This window comes from Pseudopodoces humilis, chromosome 2, assembly GCF_049639895.1.
Source record: "Pseudopodoces humilis isolate 2021_Gansu_Grassland_sample_001 chromosome 2, ASM4963989v1, whole genome shotgun sequence".
NCBI classification, from domain to species: domain Eukaryota; kingdom Metazoa; phylum Chordata; class Aves; order Passeriformes; family Paridae; genus Pseudopodoces; species Pseudopodoces humilis.
In genome coordinates, this window is record NC_142201.1 from 38,723,467 (window position 1) to 38,740,995 (window position 17,529).

Consider the following 17,529-nt stretch of genomic DNA (forward strand, 5'->3'; position numbering starts at 1 on the left):
CTTCCTTTCAGCAACAGCATTTAGTGTGACAGCATCAGGGGGAGGCAGGACACTGTGCTGACACAAACAGGTTTCAGGTTTTGTCAGAAGTCCAAATAGCCTTTCTTCAACATTAGTAGCTGGGCGTAGGTTTTGCATCAACCAATGCTGGAAAACCTGGAGTATCCTGGCCTGTTGCATCCCATTGACATGTAAACGATTATGGGAACACAGGGACATTAATTACATTTCATTACCATCTTTTGCCTTCTGTATTCTGGGAAAAGTACTGTTCGTCTGTATTGTCCTTTTAAAATGGGAAGCCTTTTAAAGATGCTAAGTTTTCACTTAATTGGATTAAGCCAATGTAACATTTTCCAGTATGCTCAGAAGGTATTTATGAGCCTCACTCTCACTGGCATCCTCAAGAGTTAGGCGCAAGGTACTTTTACGGATACAAGCGCTACAGCAGCAGTATAGTTGTGGCTAAGACCCCCAGAGTAGTGAGGAATGAAGAATATGTACAGAAAAGGGTTGCTGAGCTCATCTGGGGCTGGTCATGAGAATAATGATACTTCTGTGGGTGCTATTGGGTTTTTTGTCTCCTTACAAAACTTCATCTGCACAAATGTTTCAGCTCAATGTGAGATAACGGCACACAAATTAATCAGAGAGAGGGATCTTGCAATTTCTCAGATAGAAAATAAATTATGAAGGTCAAATGACTCATGGACTGTGTTGGTGAAAATTTAGCAATTATAATGGATTAGGAAAAATATTCTTTAAAAAGATAACTAACTACCAGTTTTTCTTCTCTTATTTCAATAAAGCATCACACTAAACACAGTGTACATTCAATATACAGTATTTTTTCAATTGCTGGATTTCAAACACCTTTTTTGTAATCTGGGTCTTGTATCTTCTGAGATATTGAATGAATAAGGTTGCTACAAAAGAGCAAACCAAGTGTTTTGGCAGGATATATGGTCCTTGTTCCATAAGTATTTTCTCATTCTATGATGATCTCTTAATGGTATGATAGTGACTAAAACAAATATTTTTGAATGAGAAAGGGAAAAAGAATTAGTGTACTACTGCAGTACTGTAGAACTATTAATAAGCCATGCTGAGAAAAATAAGTAATGTTTTATTTGAATCTTAGTAGAAAAAAAGAGCTGTGCTGCTGCCTGAAGCTACTTCACGTCAGTGTCCTCTTGACACTCATTTACTTTGATTTTCAAGAGAGAAATGAGCATCATAACAGCCAAGGCATGTTGTGCCTTCCTCTTTGTGTTTGTGTGAACACAAAAGGATGTCCTCCTCAGCTCATTGTGCAAGAATGGGAAACAAATAACTGTCGGCACCAATCTCGCTGAGGCTCCTGTGCCTCTTTCCGACAGGCACTCGTTTTTGCTGGCCGGCAGTGTTACAGTGCTCCTGTGGTGAACATGCTGCTTTGGGCCTGAACTCCTACCTGCCCAAGTGTTTGCTGCCTCCTGGCTTGGAGACCACTGATCACCCAGGGAGCTTTCTCCTGCGGTGCCTCCTGTGCCACCAGACAGCTCATACTCACGTCACATGTCGCCTCCTGAAGAATGAAAGCCAAAGGAAGAATGTGCTCCCCAGCAACAAAAAATTTTGAGAACATCCTCCAAAACTGTGTTATACTACAATTAGAAATAAGCCAGTATTTTCATGATGAAAAATTAATTGTACAGTGTCTATTCACTGAACCATTATGTTCAATGGTGTTGCAGTGCGTGTCGTATCCCAGAAGTGTATAGTGTTTTAATCCACCATAAATCCATGTAGAGTACATCATCTGGAGCATTTAGCATGATGGAAGGTGGATTTTGGTGAAAACTGATTGAACAGCCCTGGTATAGTGAGACAAGATCAATTTGTTAAGAAAAGCTTTCTCTGTGGTCTTGAAGGGCCCAAAGCTCCCCTTCCTCAACTACCTCAAAAGCACTGCTTAGGCTGCTGCTTCATCCACTTGGGAAGGGCAGGGCCCTGCTACCATCATCCTATTGAACCAGGGGAAATCCACAGCTTTATGCTCTTGGATCCTCTCCAGATCTCAGGAAAGGTAAAAACCCCTGCTTACCTGGGATGTTCTCTAGAGATTGCTTGTCTAAGTCTGGTTCTCCACCTTTGAAATCAAATTCTTCCCTTCCCCAGTAATCTGGGGATACTGGTAAGCATCAACAACAAATAGAAAAAGAAAGTCAAAAAAGGCAGAAACATCTGGAAGAAAACAAAGGACCAGTAACTGAGGTGAAGCTGCAGGAAGTACAAACTATGAGAACAGGTGCAGCCATAAATTGAAGAAAATGCTTGATAAGAGATACGAAGAATTCCTGTTTCCAGATATCAGGAGGACATTACAGTGAATTCGTAGCCATACAATTGAGATGCTGTTATGTACTATGCAATTTTTGGAGGAGATCATTGAAAAGTAGTTCCATGGAATCACTGGAATTCAGAAAAGTAAAATATTTTCATGCTGGGAAGCAGAACACACCCTGTATGCTCTATACACAGGCTGGGAAACATTAGAAGGAAAGGGGGGTGGGGAAACTGGGGAAACAACTGGAAAACAAGAGTTTGTAAGAGATTTTGGAGAGAAGTGCTTGCCAGTTCTCCAGGTGGGAGCAGATGATCTATTACAAAAAGAGGTGTGGTTTCTGCATTGGGTTTCTTATGAGCTGGAAACAACAACTCCTACTTCAGCAGGAGTGTGTCCTTTCCCTGAAACAGGCAGAGTTTGAGGAAAATAGCCTTAAGCCCATGGTGACATTGCCAGGTGAAGTGGCTGGTGGGACACTCCTCTCTTTTGCAGGGTGCTGGAGAACCTCTGCTGTAGGCACAGTGGTTTGACTTAAAGCGAGTCAGCGACTCTGTAGTTCAGAAGCAGGAATATAACAGCCCACTGGGCTATTTGGAGCAAGTTAATTAAAGAAAGAGTAAAGTGCATCATGATGGGTTTCCTAAATGAAATACTGGCAAGTATGAGGCTGCTAGGAGAAAATTATGATGCACGTGTACAGAAGGAGTGGGCCAAGGGAGCAGACTGTGCTTCTTAACATTGTTATTTTAACAGATTTCAAAACTCAAAACATTCTGCATATCTTATAGTTGATTATATATAAATGCTTGTTGGCAATTATATAATCACTTTTATTTTAAAGTCCTGTCTCCCTATAGATTTGATAATGTTTTCACCTTTCTGGAGATTCATTAAACTCACTTTCCTGCAGGATGCTTTGAAAGCCAGGAGATAATCTGCAGGCTTGTTGACACCATAATGCTATGATGGCTTGTGTGCCATTAAAACAGATCATGGAAATGTTCATCTATAGAACCTGAACTCAATACGTTGTGTCAGTGTACAGTATAGATCCCTTAATCCATAGACTATTATTAAAATAGTGGATTAAGGAGTTGCTTGGGATCAGAGCATGCTGTATGTGTAACAAAACAGTTTAGCTGAGATTAGTATTTATTACTCAATGCAAAATTTGATTGAAGGATTCATAGGTGTTTATAATATCAGTTTTTATTTTATCACTAAATTACTGACTTTTTGCCATACAAACTCTTGTTTAGATCTGACAATTAATCACTGTATATGAAAACAATAAAAACTGAATAACTGACATAAATGTAATTAAAATATTTTCACTTCATACAAATATAAAATATGGTGTTTGGATATTTAAAATGCTTTATATGAAAATGTGCATGGAAAGGACATTCAGAGTTCCAGAAAAATAAATTTTTAAATTTATAAATGTTTAAATTTTTTAAAATGAGTTCACAAACTGTTACACAGATCAGTGCCAATCTAATCTAAGACAAAGTGGACTGGAAAACAGAAGTATTTTTCCATACAATCTTCTTCTGTCAACAGCTTTGGTGGAATTGTCAGAAGAAGTTTTATTCTACCATGTGGTGAAGTTGAACTGAGTAAGATAGTGGCAGTTTTACAGACTTCTCTTTAATGCAGCAGAAGGTTGTTGCCAAAAACAAGCCTTTTTGGCAACATCTCCACGTGAGCACGGCGAGCAGATGATTTGAGGATTACCAGGGTGCTGGACAGGTCAGCCAGCATCTTAAAAATCTCTTCCATAAAGGATCAAATCTGCAGCCAGAAGCTGTTTACTGGCTGAAGGGGGAGGGAAATGGGTGTGCCTAAAAGGCAGAGACCCTCGGGTTTGTTTGTTTGTGTGTGTACCTGGAGTGCTGTCTCTAAAACTCACTCTGTGTAAAGAGCTCTGTGAAAGCTGAACTCTCCCTGACATTCATTTTCAAGCAAACTAGGAGGCAAAATAAAATTTCAGTTGTGAGGGGCCAACATGTAAAGGAAAGATTTGTGTGTAGAAATCATGATATTTACAAGGTAAGTAGAACAGAACCACTTTTTTGGCCCAAGGTGGAACATCTTTATACTAAATTTCAGTTATACTGCAAGTCATATTTAAAAAATTTACAAAAAATTTTTTAATTTACAGAAGAGTCTTGATATTTCTGAATGGAGGTTCAGACACTTTCAGATCAAGCAGATTAAGCTCCTGTGAGCGTGCCTGTGCTGGAGATTTCTCTTCCATGGACTATCCGCCAGCTGATCGTCTTGTTAGTTTTCAGGTCCACTTCCTACATCTGCACAGCCTCTGGGCATATGATGCTGTGGTTTGTAAGAAGGTTATGAAACCCCACGCAGAAGGGCACAGCAAATGGAGCCAGCGCAAGGCATCGCTTTGGCAGCAAGCGTGACTCGCAAGCAGGGATGACTGCAGCACTTGTAGGCCACAAATGCTCGTGCCCAGGGTCATGCAGCAGGGACTGGGAGCCTGCATATCCTAAAAAGCATCACGTGAATCAAAATGAAAGAAGGACCTATGACAGCCTTTCAGGGCATCTCCAAAAGAGTACTTGTGGCCAAAGAACTGGGGAATCAGCTCTGGGAAACGGAAGGAGAAAATATGTAGGAAAAAGCTGGTGAGCTTGATTTACCTGCACAGCTCTCTATGAGGCAACATATAAGGAACGTCCAGTTTCTAATTCTAAACTAAAGCTTTGTACAACTTAGCCTTTACTTCTCCTTAGTTAAAAGTCTTTTATAACTTAGACCTGTGGTACTAGCAATTTAGATTTGGTTGTTGCTGGCTTCAGAGGTTATGCTCTGCTATAAGAAAAGACAGAAAGATGAAAGAAACATTTAAAGAAATCATAGAGAACTTGAAACTAGTCTGTCTACCTACCGCTTGAATTGACTTTACACGATTTTTAAATGTTTCTGAAGTTCCTACATAAAAGATTATACATAGTACATTATCCTTTAATGACAAAAGGTCAAAAAAAGCAGAACCCCCACCCCCCCAGGAAATAGAGCTTTCACTGATTTCCAGTAAGGTTTTCTCAAACAGTAAATTTGCTGAGATCAAGAAGGTAAGAATACATGTTCTGAATACTGTGCATATTTGGAAAATATTATTCTGTTTATAGAGTGAAAAAAAGTGCAGAGCATTTCAATGCTGCTGCTTTCTTCCTGTCATGTCAAAAAGCAGTGGATCTCAAGGTAAAATAGTTTTCCAAAGATCATTAAACATCCAAAGGTTGGTGTCTCACACTACTTCAATAAGGTAATATTCTCATTTTTATAAATAAAAAAAAGGGATTTGTCAAGTATTATTAGATTTTTCAATGTGTGAAGCATCAAGTGAAATTACTTTGTTTCCCTCAAATAAGCCAGGTACCAGAGCATCAGATGAATAGCAGGGCAATTTGTCATACCCTATTCTTAAGCATTAATGCTGGCAGCAGAACCCCTTCAGGATGCTCAGGTGGCCACTGAGAAAACCTGAGCAAATTTACCTAAGTGCCTTGCCTCCCATGTTTTGTCTCAGCTAGAAATTTGACAACTAAATTTGCCTTTCCCCTTTGCATGGGTTCAAATTGAGGGGTTTTGTGTTCATTTCATTGGGTAAAGTTGCCAGATAGCTCAGTCACTGACTCATGCCAGTGCTCCATGGCACATTCCACAGCAGAATCAAACTGGGAGCTCTCATCTGCCACATGGACAAGACAGATGTAAATTTAGTCCTGGTCCCAGATCCTGAAATGAAGTATCTGCTGACTTTCTCTTCCACGTTTATCATGCTCATCAGGAACACAGAGCCCCTGCATCTCAGTAGCCTCACAGTGACTGACATTACAGGAATCACTTTCCATTTAATTTCTATTTAGATTGATTCCAGTTTTGTGACTCACATGGTGTGAAAAGTAGTTGTTGTTACGATTTTGATGACACATAAATATTTTCTGCCATCAAGTAGAGCAGAATAATTCAACATTACAGATACTGCCGTATGGCTATCACATGGTAGGACACACGTCCTCAAACAACTTGGGCTACCTTTAGATCAGTCAAGGACTGAAAATATTCCCACCTTAGATGCCCAACCTAAAACTTAGAGAGCAACCTGAGCCTTAAATGCAAGTAAAGGAGTGCAAGCAGATGCAGAAATGTGCCACTTCCTGTATCTCATATTTTTTACAGGGAAAAAGAGAGTTTTGCTTTTAGCAAAGTGATATAGAGACTGGTTCAGGTAGATCTACACCAGTTGTGGTCATAAATGGCCTACTGTGACCTGCAGGACCTCCTGAGCTGCCTGGTGGGTGGCTTGAGAGAAGGGATCATATGATTGCTCCCCAAGGTGCTTAGTTGAAATCAGCTGTTTTAAGTAGGAGATCTTGGCTAACCAAGTGTGTTTGAAATGAAATGAGTGGTCACATTATGTGACCATCTCAGGGTGCTCACATAAATGTTTCAGCCTGCAGATCTAACTGGAATGTAGTCTCTGACATACTGTGTTTGGGAGCAAAGCCCCCCAGCCTGGCCTCACAGGACACAGCCACAACTAGACGAGGACCCAATTTCAGATTCTGGTGAAACAATATTGGTTTTACCAATTTAACAAATGGTTAAATATTCTCAAAGGGAAGATATTTACCAATATACCTATTGGACTAAAAAACTGGATCGACACACCCATATTCCTCCCTGTGATAATGATCCAAGTGACTATAAAGGAACTTGGCTAACAAAACATACCACACTAACAGAATAAGCCCACTGGCCAGCTAGGCTTGACAAAAATACTTTTGACAAGGAGGTGTAATTCATTGTTTAGAATCACTGAAATGTATTTTATAACTGTTATTCTCTGGCATTCATCCCAAAGGAGTAGCTGTGCTGTTTATCCAGCTGCTGAAGGCAGAAGGCATCCACTATAGATACAAAAGAAGTGAAAAATTTTGACAATTTTAAAAATATATCTATATCACACAGGAATTCCCTACATTTATGTCACATTAGCTTGGTGTTTCCTACCTATATTTTTAGTTTCACTTTCCAAATTTCAATCCATTCAAATAACTTCATCTCAGACCTTGTTTTTTCCTTCAAAAACTCACTGCCATATGGAGGAAACATTAAAATTATTGGATCCAAAGTAAAAACAAAAGCAGCTTAGTGTTAGTGCAAGAGGCTTAAATCAAGACAATTAAACCCAAGTTAAACTGAAAGTAAAAATGACAAATAATTTTGGCCAGATGTAGACCACACACCAAACAGAAAGTCATTGTCATGCATGGTGGAAGCACAGTCTTCAAAAAAAGATCATCTTCAGAAACAGTGAAATAAACTTCTAAGAGAAATCCATGTTCTAAGCAGACAAGAAGAATCTCTAGCAGGAGTAATTTTGAGAAGAGGCTGCCTTTCAGAGTTTCACCAGGGGATCACTCACGGCCATGCAACCAAGTGATTGCCTTCCATTTGGGGAAGAAGGTCATGTGGTGTTTTCAGCATGGACAGGACCCAGGATAATCCTTCTGCAGCCCAGCTTTCCTCTCCTGTTTGTTATTTTAATGCCATGGTTTATACTTAATGCTGCTGTGAGTGACAGCTACTATGACAGCCGCCTGTGTATCTCCCAGATAACGACGGCTGGCCTCATTAACCATTGTGGCATTGGGATATTCAGAAGTAGCCTTCAGTTGTTCAGTCTTTAACAGAATAGTTGAAAATGAGACTGCTACACTTGGTGACCATAGTATGAATTCAGCCTTTTCCATGTATAAAAATCTTGTCAGTGTTTATTGACAAAAATAAACCTGGCCCCTCAGAAATGCCATATTTTAGATATTTAAACTGTAATGTTACCAATTTGCTGATACCAATCTGTGATCCTCTACCACAGCTTTCCATGCTGCTTCCCAAAGTCTACTAGGTGCTAATTGCTAAGACAGGCCTGCAGGTTCTAACTGAAATTTTGACAGGAGTTCCTGTGACAATGAACAACAGCTAACAGAGAGGAGAAAAAAAGCCCAACAAACACCTGACCAATTTGTTGAGCTGCCAGGCCAGGCAGTGAAATGATGAAATAAATAGTCCAAAGTTATAATGAAAACAGTGGGGAATAATTACTGTTCTCTAATTTGTTAGCCCTATCCAATCTCTTTTACTTCAGCTGTGGATGACTTCTTCCTATGCCTTCACTACTCTATTGAAGTTGTGCTAAAAAGTGAAAGAAATGTTTGCATCCACACAAATAAATGTGAAGGGGTGGAACATGTCCATACGAAACTCGACCCTCTGGCTTGTGCTGTATCTGGGAAAGCCTGTCCTCTCCTTTCCCACTTCATTCCAGACTGCCCAGATTTTCTTTTGAAGCTTAACTGTGGTAAATACAGCTCTTATTATTGATTCCTATAAACCCTTTAAGAGCATATTCATTTATTCTTCCATGAACTTATTTTGGTGGGACAAGCCCTGACTTAAATGGATTTCTGCTATTTACCGTACATGAACTAGCAGTGCTGCAGCTTTATCTGTATTTGCTCAGGCTGTGAGATTCGAAGTTGAGTAAAATTGCAAGAGGGAGTATTTGTCCTTGCTGTCATCTATTTGCAGCCAATAACCTTACATTTTTCATGAAATTTCTGTTTCCTACTTATCCTTTTTTTATTTATTTAATTTTTTGGGGGGGTTACATCCAATTCTAGGGATTTCTGTTAGGTATTTATATGGACATTGTGCACTTGGAGCAATGAGAAGAGTATTTGTGCATCAAAGTATATGGTAGATGGCTTGCTCAGGTTATTTTACCAGCAATTCTCTGAAGTGGCAAGGATGAGTGGGACAGGAGACAGCGTCCCATGCAACCAAACTGAGATTACAAGTTCTGGCCCATTCTGTGCACCGAGGGGCTTTCACAAACCTATTGGTAAAGCTGTTTGGAAAGACAGAAAGACAGACACAGTAATTTTAAAATAATCCACTGGTCAAGAAAATCTCTGGGAATTTAGTCACATTCTTAATCCGTCTACATTGTCTGCCAGTCTTGGTCTATTCAGAAATTCAGTACGGGATTTAAGATGTCTCTTCCAGCAAAAACCCCCACTTGAAACAGGTAACAGACTGACAGAAAAGACTTGAGTTTAATAAACCATCATTTTCCTGGTACATTAGTCAATTCTTTCTTTGGACTCTGCCCCCTAGGTAGATATTGTCCTTCTTGAAGGGAAGGAAGCCTCTTTCTAATTTTTATCCAGTGTTACTATGGTCACCCAGCTTTCTGGGATAAACAGCAAATTTAAGACCACCTGCTGCTTCCCCTTTGCCTTGCCCTCTACCTGCCTTGGGGCTGCACTGATCTGACATCATGCAGCAGCAGAACACATATGATTTAGCTGTCACTACAGCCTGCAGAAGGAGACAGAGTGACGGAACATCAGTTTCTTCTCAGCCATCTTGCTAGCCTTCCTCCAGTGGGCGGAGAAGAGCAATTTCCAGCAGGAAAGTAGAAAGGGCTCTTTGTGAGAACTTGCAGAAAAATGTAGGAAACATCTGATTTTCTGACTGCTCCATTTTGTAGCTCCTAAGAAAGCCTGGAGAAGAAATATCATAACCCTACTGCTTCTTAAGCTACAAAGGGAAAGGATAGGGCATCCTGGAAGCCCCCTAACCTCCTCAGTAATATCCCAGAGCAACAAATTACTGGTGCATGCAATAGGTGAGAGCTGAGCATGGCCCACCTGCCGTTACTAACCTCCAGAGAATGAGAAGTTTGCTCACCTTCTGCAACACAGAGGGCAAGCAGAGGCTGGACTGTGCATGTGGCTGCCCTGCTGGGATGTCACTTTTCTTCTCAGTTGCACATTTCCCTTCACATCATGTAGCCAAGTCAGTTTAATGATTTCATACACCTCAACCAAATGTGTAATTATAAACAAACCAAAAGACAGTCATGGGAAGCTGGGAAAATATCAGGAAGACCATCTTCTCTACCTGAACCATTTGCCCCAAAAGAGAGACAAAACTGACTTAATTACTGAAAAAAAAAACCCCTGACAAACCCTGAACAAAACCCCGCCAATCAACCCTGCTCCCCCCCTGAAAAAAAAAAAAACCAAACCCCAACCAAACCACCCACACAAGCCACATCCAAGTCTTGAGTCTTACAGCAGCATCAACAAAACTGATTGTGCTGAATTGTTTGAAAACAAGGCGTTGGCACTATTGAACTCGAGAAGCTGGAATGTGGCATTCTGCCCATCTCACTCTGCCCAGGCTGGACAGCCTCTCAGGACACCCTGTGGGCCTCTGTCTGAAGCAGCCTTTTGTACTTAGAAAAATTGTTTGAAGGTATCATCAGAACAAGTTCCTGAGTAAGGACAATTAATCCTTATAAAGCAAGGCTTTATAAAATACAGTGAACTCTAGCGGGCCCTTGCTAGCAGCATGCCCATACTACATGCAGGAGACACGTTAGCACGTTCACTGAAATTATTTGTGTAATTACTATTATGGTTCTTCGCCAAGATTTTTGGCTGTGCACTTCCAGAAACTTAGGATCATGCATATTTAAACATCTAATGCTAAATTCCTCCAGTAGAATGCTTTGATCAAACCTTCCTATCATCCCCTTGCCTCTGCTGCTGCACCCTGTACTTGTTTGTGTGCTGTGGCCAGCAGGCAATGCTCAAATACCTTGGAGGGAAGGGAGAATTTCCTGCATTTTCACTGAAGTCCTGGAATCCTGGCAAGTGGCAAGAATGTGCCATCACCCAAACGTGACAGGCTTCATTTGTAATCTTCTGGCTTATCTGATTTACAAGTAGTTAACTACTCTCATCTCATCAACAGCAAGTTCCAGATGTTTTGTGTAAGAAGAAATAGTGCATAATGGCAGCTGTAATCAACTGATAAATTAAGTCTCTCAGCAGTCCCTGAAGGTTTGTGCTTTAATCTGAAGTGTCAAACACCTGTGTAGGCCATGTACCTGAAGTCATTTTATAAGGTACCAGAAATATTTCATGAGCCTGTTGAGAAATACATATTTATGGAGATATGGAAATAAATAGATCACCAGTGTCTGACATAAGGATAAATGGTTTTGTACTGAGAATAAAAAAATTAAATTAGAGGTGAATTGTAGGAAGCAGCATATCTGGGACAAGACAAGAACATCTCTGCACAAGTAATCTCCCTTCCTTTAAGGAAATATATAGTTGTGATGGGCTGGAGATACAGCTGCCCCCAGAAATGAAGGTGGTGTCCAAACTGGTAAAGATGCCCAAACAGAAAGAGGATGGCCTGTAACTTCATGGCAAAAACTCATGGATGGGTGTGTCCCACACCAGCTAAGCTTACTAAAGTTCTTGCTCAATTCCTGGAGCAGGACCACTAAACCAAACACTGCTAAATCTAATACTGCAGTAACACTCAATTAAAAGGAGAAAAAAAAACCTCAACAAAACCAAAAAAAACCACCAAAAAAAACCAAATAGAAAACAAAACCACAGCCCAAAAGCCACTCCCCAAAATACAGTAACAAAAAGGGGGGGGAAAAAGTATGTTGGACTAGTCAACCATTCTGTGATTTTATGCTCAGTGCTGTGCTTTATCAGTCATTAAACACAAAAACATCTACAGCTCTGAAGTATTTTCCATACTTCCATTACAAAATTTCATATAACTTCTTATCTGTGAAACTCAGGATCTCAATCAGCTGAGTAACAATCCAGTGAGAAACTTCAGTTTTGACTTAATCTGCACCACTCATGTCATCAGGACCAACTGCAGCAGTCCCTCCCCAGTATTCTCACCAAGCTTTGCAGAAAAATTTGGCCACAATTTCACTCCACTGACCAAAGTCAGATATGCTAAAAACACTTCTTTTCAAGGTCTCTAACTTCTCCCCTACCTTGTCTGAAATACAGATGTTGTCCAGCCTACTTAGAGATTGGTATTTTTGCCTTTACCAGTATTAGCAAAACAACATTTCACATCCACATTTCACCTTCTTGATTTGTAAATCAGTTCAAACAGGACTTTGTTGGTGTCTCCCAGCCCTTCAAAACAGATATTCAGATCAGTATAATAACTGAGCACTGCAGGTTCCTGCCATAATTTTGTCCTGTTTCACCTCTTTTCTTCACTTCCAGACTTTTTCTGAAGTAATTTCTCACAGCCTTTTTGTGCCTGAAAAAGGCAGAAAAAGCATCAAATGACTGGTTCACAGTCAACTAATATTTATGACACTGCTTACAAGATCCAGCCAAGCAGCTGAAGGCACACACAAACTCTATGACTGCAGAAACCTGAGGACTCTCATGGGTGTTCAAACACAGCCAATCTTTTGAGTAAGAGGGGAAACTACAGATTAATGATGGCATGACAAGCTTGCTGTGACAGCTTGCCATAAAGCTGCTTTTGTATTTCTTCTGGAGAAAGAAAATCAGGACACTAATTCCCTTATCATGTTTTCAAAGTATGATTTGGACCAAAGATTCCTTTCAGACTGAATCTGGCAGTGATGGCCACTCTTTTTCAGGCTTTGAACAATAAGTTTTAAAATTATTTATCAGCCACCAAAAAACTGATACTTCTCTGAAGTATTCTGTCCAAATATCCTGTGTCTTCCTGGAGCTCAGCAATTTGTCCTACCTCTTAACCCTCCTATTAACTTACATTTTCTCAGACATTCATGCCTTAAATGCAATTTAAGAAAATACTGGGTAATACAGTAAGATTTTGGAAAAGCTCAGTATTTTGAAAGTTTAGACAAAAAAAACGGGCTTCCCTAGAGATCTGAAAAACAGATACAGTACACAGTAGAACACTTAGATGTCCTAACACACACCAGAAGCCTAAATGCTAAAAAAACATTTAAAATTATCTGAGGCAGTAATGTTTTAAGGGTTACAAGTAATGTTACATGGGCAAAACCAACTATAGAACATCTCTTCTGTAAAATCTGTGATGTATTAAACTTTCTGAATTGTCTCAAGTACTCCACACTGAACATTTAACATTTCAATTGTGAAACAGCTGCAATAATTACAATGCAAGACTGCTTGAAAAGCTGTGTATGCAGCAGGTTCAGATTCCAAAAGATAGTGACACATTTCACAGACTGCCTTTAAAGTTGAAAATAAAATACGTGAGAAGCTGCCACAACTTATCAACTAGTCTGTAGGAAAAAAACCCAGGAAAATACACCCATCAGTTTCAAACCCACATACACACCACAGTGGCTTCATCTATTAACCTGAGTTTTATACAGCAATTGTAAATACATCACAAAAATCTGGCTTTTTGAATTTGCATTTCAATAGCAGACAATTGATTCATGTTTCTCAAACTAAGTATCTCTGTTTGTGTAAAAGCTACTGATGATTTCAGGCAGTGGCTATACAGTAGGTGATCACAAAATCAGGGATATGAAGACTATTCAATTTTATAGTTTTGAACATTTGAATAAAGAGTCACACTACAGTTTGCTGCAGTAGTAAAGAGCAAACACCTTACTCACCCTTTTCCTGTTCTGAACCTAAAGCATGGAAGATTTAACTAAAATCAGCATTTCCTAGTGGCTACATGTTGTGAGGGGAACAAGAAACAAACCTGTCCACATCTGAGCAGAGCTGTGTCTGGCGAAAAGCAGAGCATGAGTGCTGTGGTTCATCTGGGAAGGGCTGTGGAGCACTGCAACCACGGGAATGCCTCCTGAAGCCTTGATGTGGCAACTTTTGGGAGGTTAATAATGACAAGTTACCTTAACCAAGGATATTTTTATTGGGTCCAATATTCAAGCGTCATCAGGTTAAGGTCCTTTGGAAAAGTAAACTGGTAAGAATAAAATTCCGCAACATTATGAATGGCAATTGGTACATTAAGTTTAATTTTAAATAAAATTTTACCAGCCAAATTGTGCTATGAGTCTAAAACTACTGAACAAGGTTTGAAAAAAATACTCCATTTCCAAAAAAAGGCAAATATAGGTTTAATGCCAGTCATCCAAAATTGACATTAGACTCTTATTATAAGGCAAAAATAGTAATTTTCTTTTATTTTTTAACCTATATTAAGTACAGTCAGCAATAGTTGCTCTATAAAATATGCATCATTGAGATCTAAAGGCAAGATCAGCAGAGAATGCTGACTCATGCATCGTAAGATCTTCTCAACATAGTGACAACTCCATAGCAGTCCCTGGCAACATTTCTGGCTTAAGGACTGGATAAATGCTGCAGAGTGATTTCATTAAATGTGTGTATAATTTAGTTCTCATGCGCCACAATCATATGTCCATGTTATAGCCATTTAGCACAAGGAAAAATTCCTGCAGATCTAAATGTGTGTCAATATACATTAAACCATAGAAAATGCCATAAAATACTCTATGCAATCTTTAAGCATCTGTCTTCAATATAATTGTATTTACATATTTTTATGAACTGATAATATGTAATAAGTCAATGAAGACATTTTTACAACGTTTATTAGATGATGAATTTATAAATTCAAAGACTCAGAGGCACATAGTTTAAAAGGCCAAGAACACCAAAACTAATTAAGTCACAGAAATCAGAATATTTATGGACGCAACACCAGTAAAAAATAAAAATCACATCCAGACTAAAAGCAACACTTCTTAAGAGTCATCCTTCAAAGTTAGCATAATAAAAAGTTCTCATTTCCCTCAAAGAAAAATAATTCATCCCACCTACCAAGCTAGAAAAACCTATTTACAATTGTACTTTGATCAGAAGTATCATTAAGTTGTGTAATACAGCCACTTCTATTCTGCCATTAGAATTTAACATTTCTTTTAAAGTATAGTTGTATATACAAATGCATAAATATCATAACTCTGATCTTCATTAAGGTTTGAATGAAAACAGGTTGTTAAGTCACAATACAAACGTGTTAGTGGAAAAGTAGGTGTATTTCAGTATCATTCTCAAAGAACAGGAAGCCAATACTTCTGATAAAGCTCAAGTTCATCAATGAGACCAGGTTTTTAAGTTACATTAATGAAGATTAAACCTCTTTTGTGTTAACTCTTTACATTGGTTTCTTCAGTCGACTTTCACTACGCTGTATATTTTGGTTACAAACCAAAAGCATGCAAAGAATCCAATTGTCCCTAAAAGAGAAAAAAAAAATAAAAAATTACATACTAGAACACTGACACAGGAGACATTAATTTCTGTCTGTAGTTTCTAAGTCAGTTTGTATGTATATGTGATCTGCTGTCCTTAGACTTCAGCACATCAATCACATCAGATAATGGAAAGTTACAAAGTACCTTGTCCTTACAGGCATCAACTACTCTATAACCTATCTCATTATTTTCAGGAACATAGAACAGCTCATGTGGAAGACTCTAGTTGTAAGATGTTTCTGTTACTTGTCCTACATATTTGTTCTTGTTGTTCCAGTATGGTTCAGTCCCACTCCTTCACACTGCTCCATTTTACCCTTTCTCAGTGACTACTCACACTATCTGATCTGCTCAGCTGTCAGAATATTATGTTTAATAAACATAACAGCATCAGAGTTCCCATTACTTAGCAATACTTTAAGGTCTTGAAAAACTACAGCACTACCTTTATTTCTCCACAGACTGAGTTAATACAAATTTCAAACCATAGTGTAGTTTGACAAACAAATTGTAGTTCTACTGAAAACATGTATTACACACCTTAAAAATAAACACAACAGTCAAAAGGTACACACAGATTTGAACTAAAATTGAGAGATGACGGCCATTTTCCTGACAACCTATCATCCTTCTAGCAGAATAAAAACAGCTTCATCCCTTTTCTTTGTGTAACTCCAAAAGAAACTTTTAACAAAAGTATTATTTTGAATGTGAAATAGTTAATATAGTTGGGCTTTGTTAATGAAACCGGATTACATCGAAATTCAGTCTCAATCAGAATGATATTGGATAAAACATCAGCTCAGAACGCCTGTTACAGGAACCTTAATTTCCCACAAAAACTAGGACATGAAAAAAGCCCTGAAGATTATCTGATTTTTGCCTAAGCACCTCTTCTAAAATCATATCCTTAACTTACACAAGCATCAAGGAAGTTCTTTAGAGGAAAAAACTTCCTCTGTTTTAGATCAGGTAAGAGGGATAACAAAAGTTGTGTGGTAATTTGTTCACTATAAAAGCTTGAAAGGAACCATGAATGATATCATGGTCATTTTTTTTCACTTTACGCTTGCTAAACTACTGATGTTTAAGTGACTCATTTACTATGATACGTAGTTGTGATCCCAGCTGTGAATCAAAGATTTGTCATGTAGCTCCCGGTATTCTGCCTGCTGAGTCTGATCAATGACCTGGAATGCAGTATGGATGCAAGTGCCTGAAGCATGTGTTACACCGACATAGCAGCAGGGCACCGCCAAAACCCTTCCTCCTGATCCTGACAATTTTTCACAGACGAGTAAGCAGCAGCAGAATAGTTTTCATACAACAATTATGACTCTTTTGTTTTAGCTTTTTTATCATCCTGATATGGGAAGTCAGTTACCTTTGGGAGCAGTTTTTGCTAAATTGCTAGTATGTTCTTTTGTTTACAAAAATGGAGAACTGCCTGTCCTTTTACCCTACCTCTGATTTCTTCAGTAAATCCTTATCTCAGAGCACTTCAGTAAATCTCAGAGAACTGAACATAATCTGCTTTTACATTCATATCAACCTAAATGGACAAAATTCTTCTTAAACCTTAAGAAGCAGGATTATTTCCACAAATTAAAAGGTAATTTGCACTTAATCATAAGGGAAGTAGATAAAAAAAATCATTAAGCATACAGTGTTTTACAATTTTGTGTGATTAACTTCACATATATTCTCCCCTGTCTTCAACACAGAAATTGAAAATTTAAAAAAAACAAGAGCATACAGACTCTGAAAACTTAGTTCTAGTTGCACAGGATGACTTGTATTTCACTGTCCCAATTACAAACAGATGACTGCCACAAAAAGCAACTGAAAGGAGATGAGAATAAACCTCCTCTTCTTTGCATGTTTGTGAACCTACCTTAAAAATTTGCTGGCAGGTGCTGCACAGCCACTTGGTCAACTGAAAGTGAACATGTGAGCAAAGGAAAAAGGGGATGCAGTAGATGCATCTTAAGGCCTCTAGACAATGTCATGTGACATGACTGACTTGAAAGAA

General features: G+C 38.8%; 1 protein-coding gene across 1 annotated transcript in view; it reads right to left on the minus strand.

Moving 5' to 3' along the window:
• Positions 1-14,813: 14,813 nt before the first annotated feature.
• Positions 14,814-17,529, minus strand: part of TM9SF2 (transmembrane 9 superfamily member 2) — a 29,631-nt gene continuing 26,915 nt past the window's right edge. Inside the window, exon 17 of the mRNA XM_005516464.2 lies at positions 14,814-15,479. Within this exon, the coding sequence (XP_005516521.1) occupies positions 15,412-15,479 (68 nt within the window). The 3' untranslated portion in view covers positions 14,814-15,411. The remainder of the gene's footprint in view (positions 15,480-17,529) is intronic.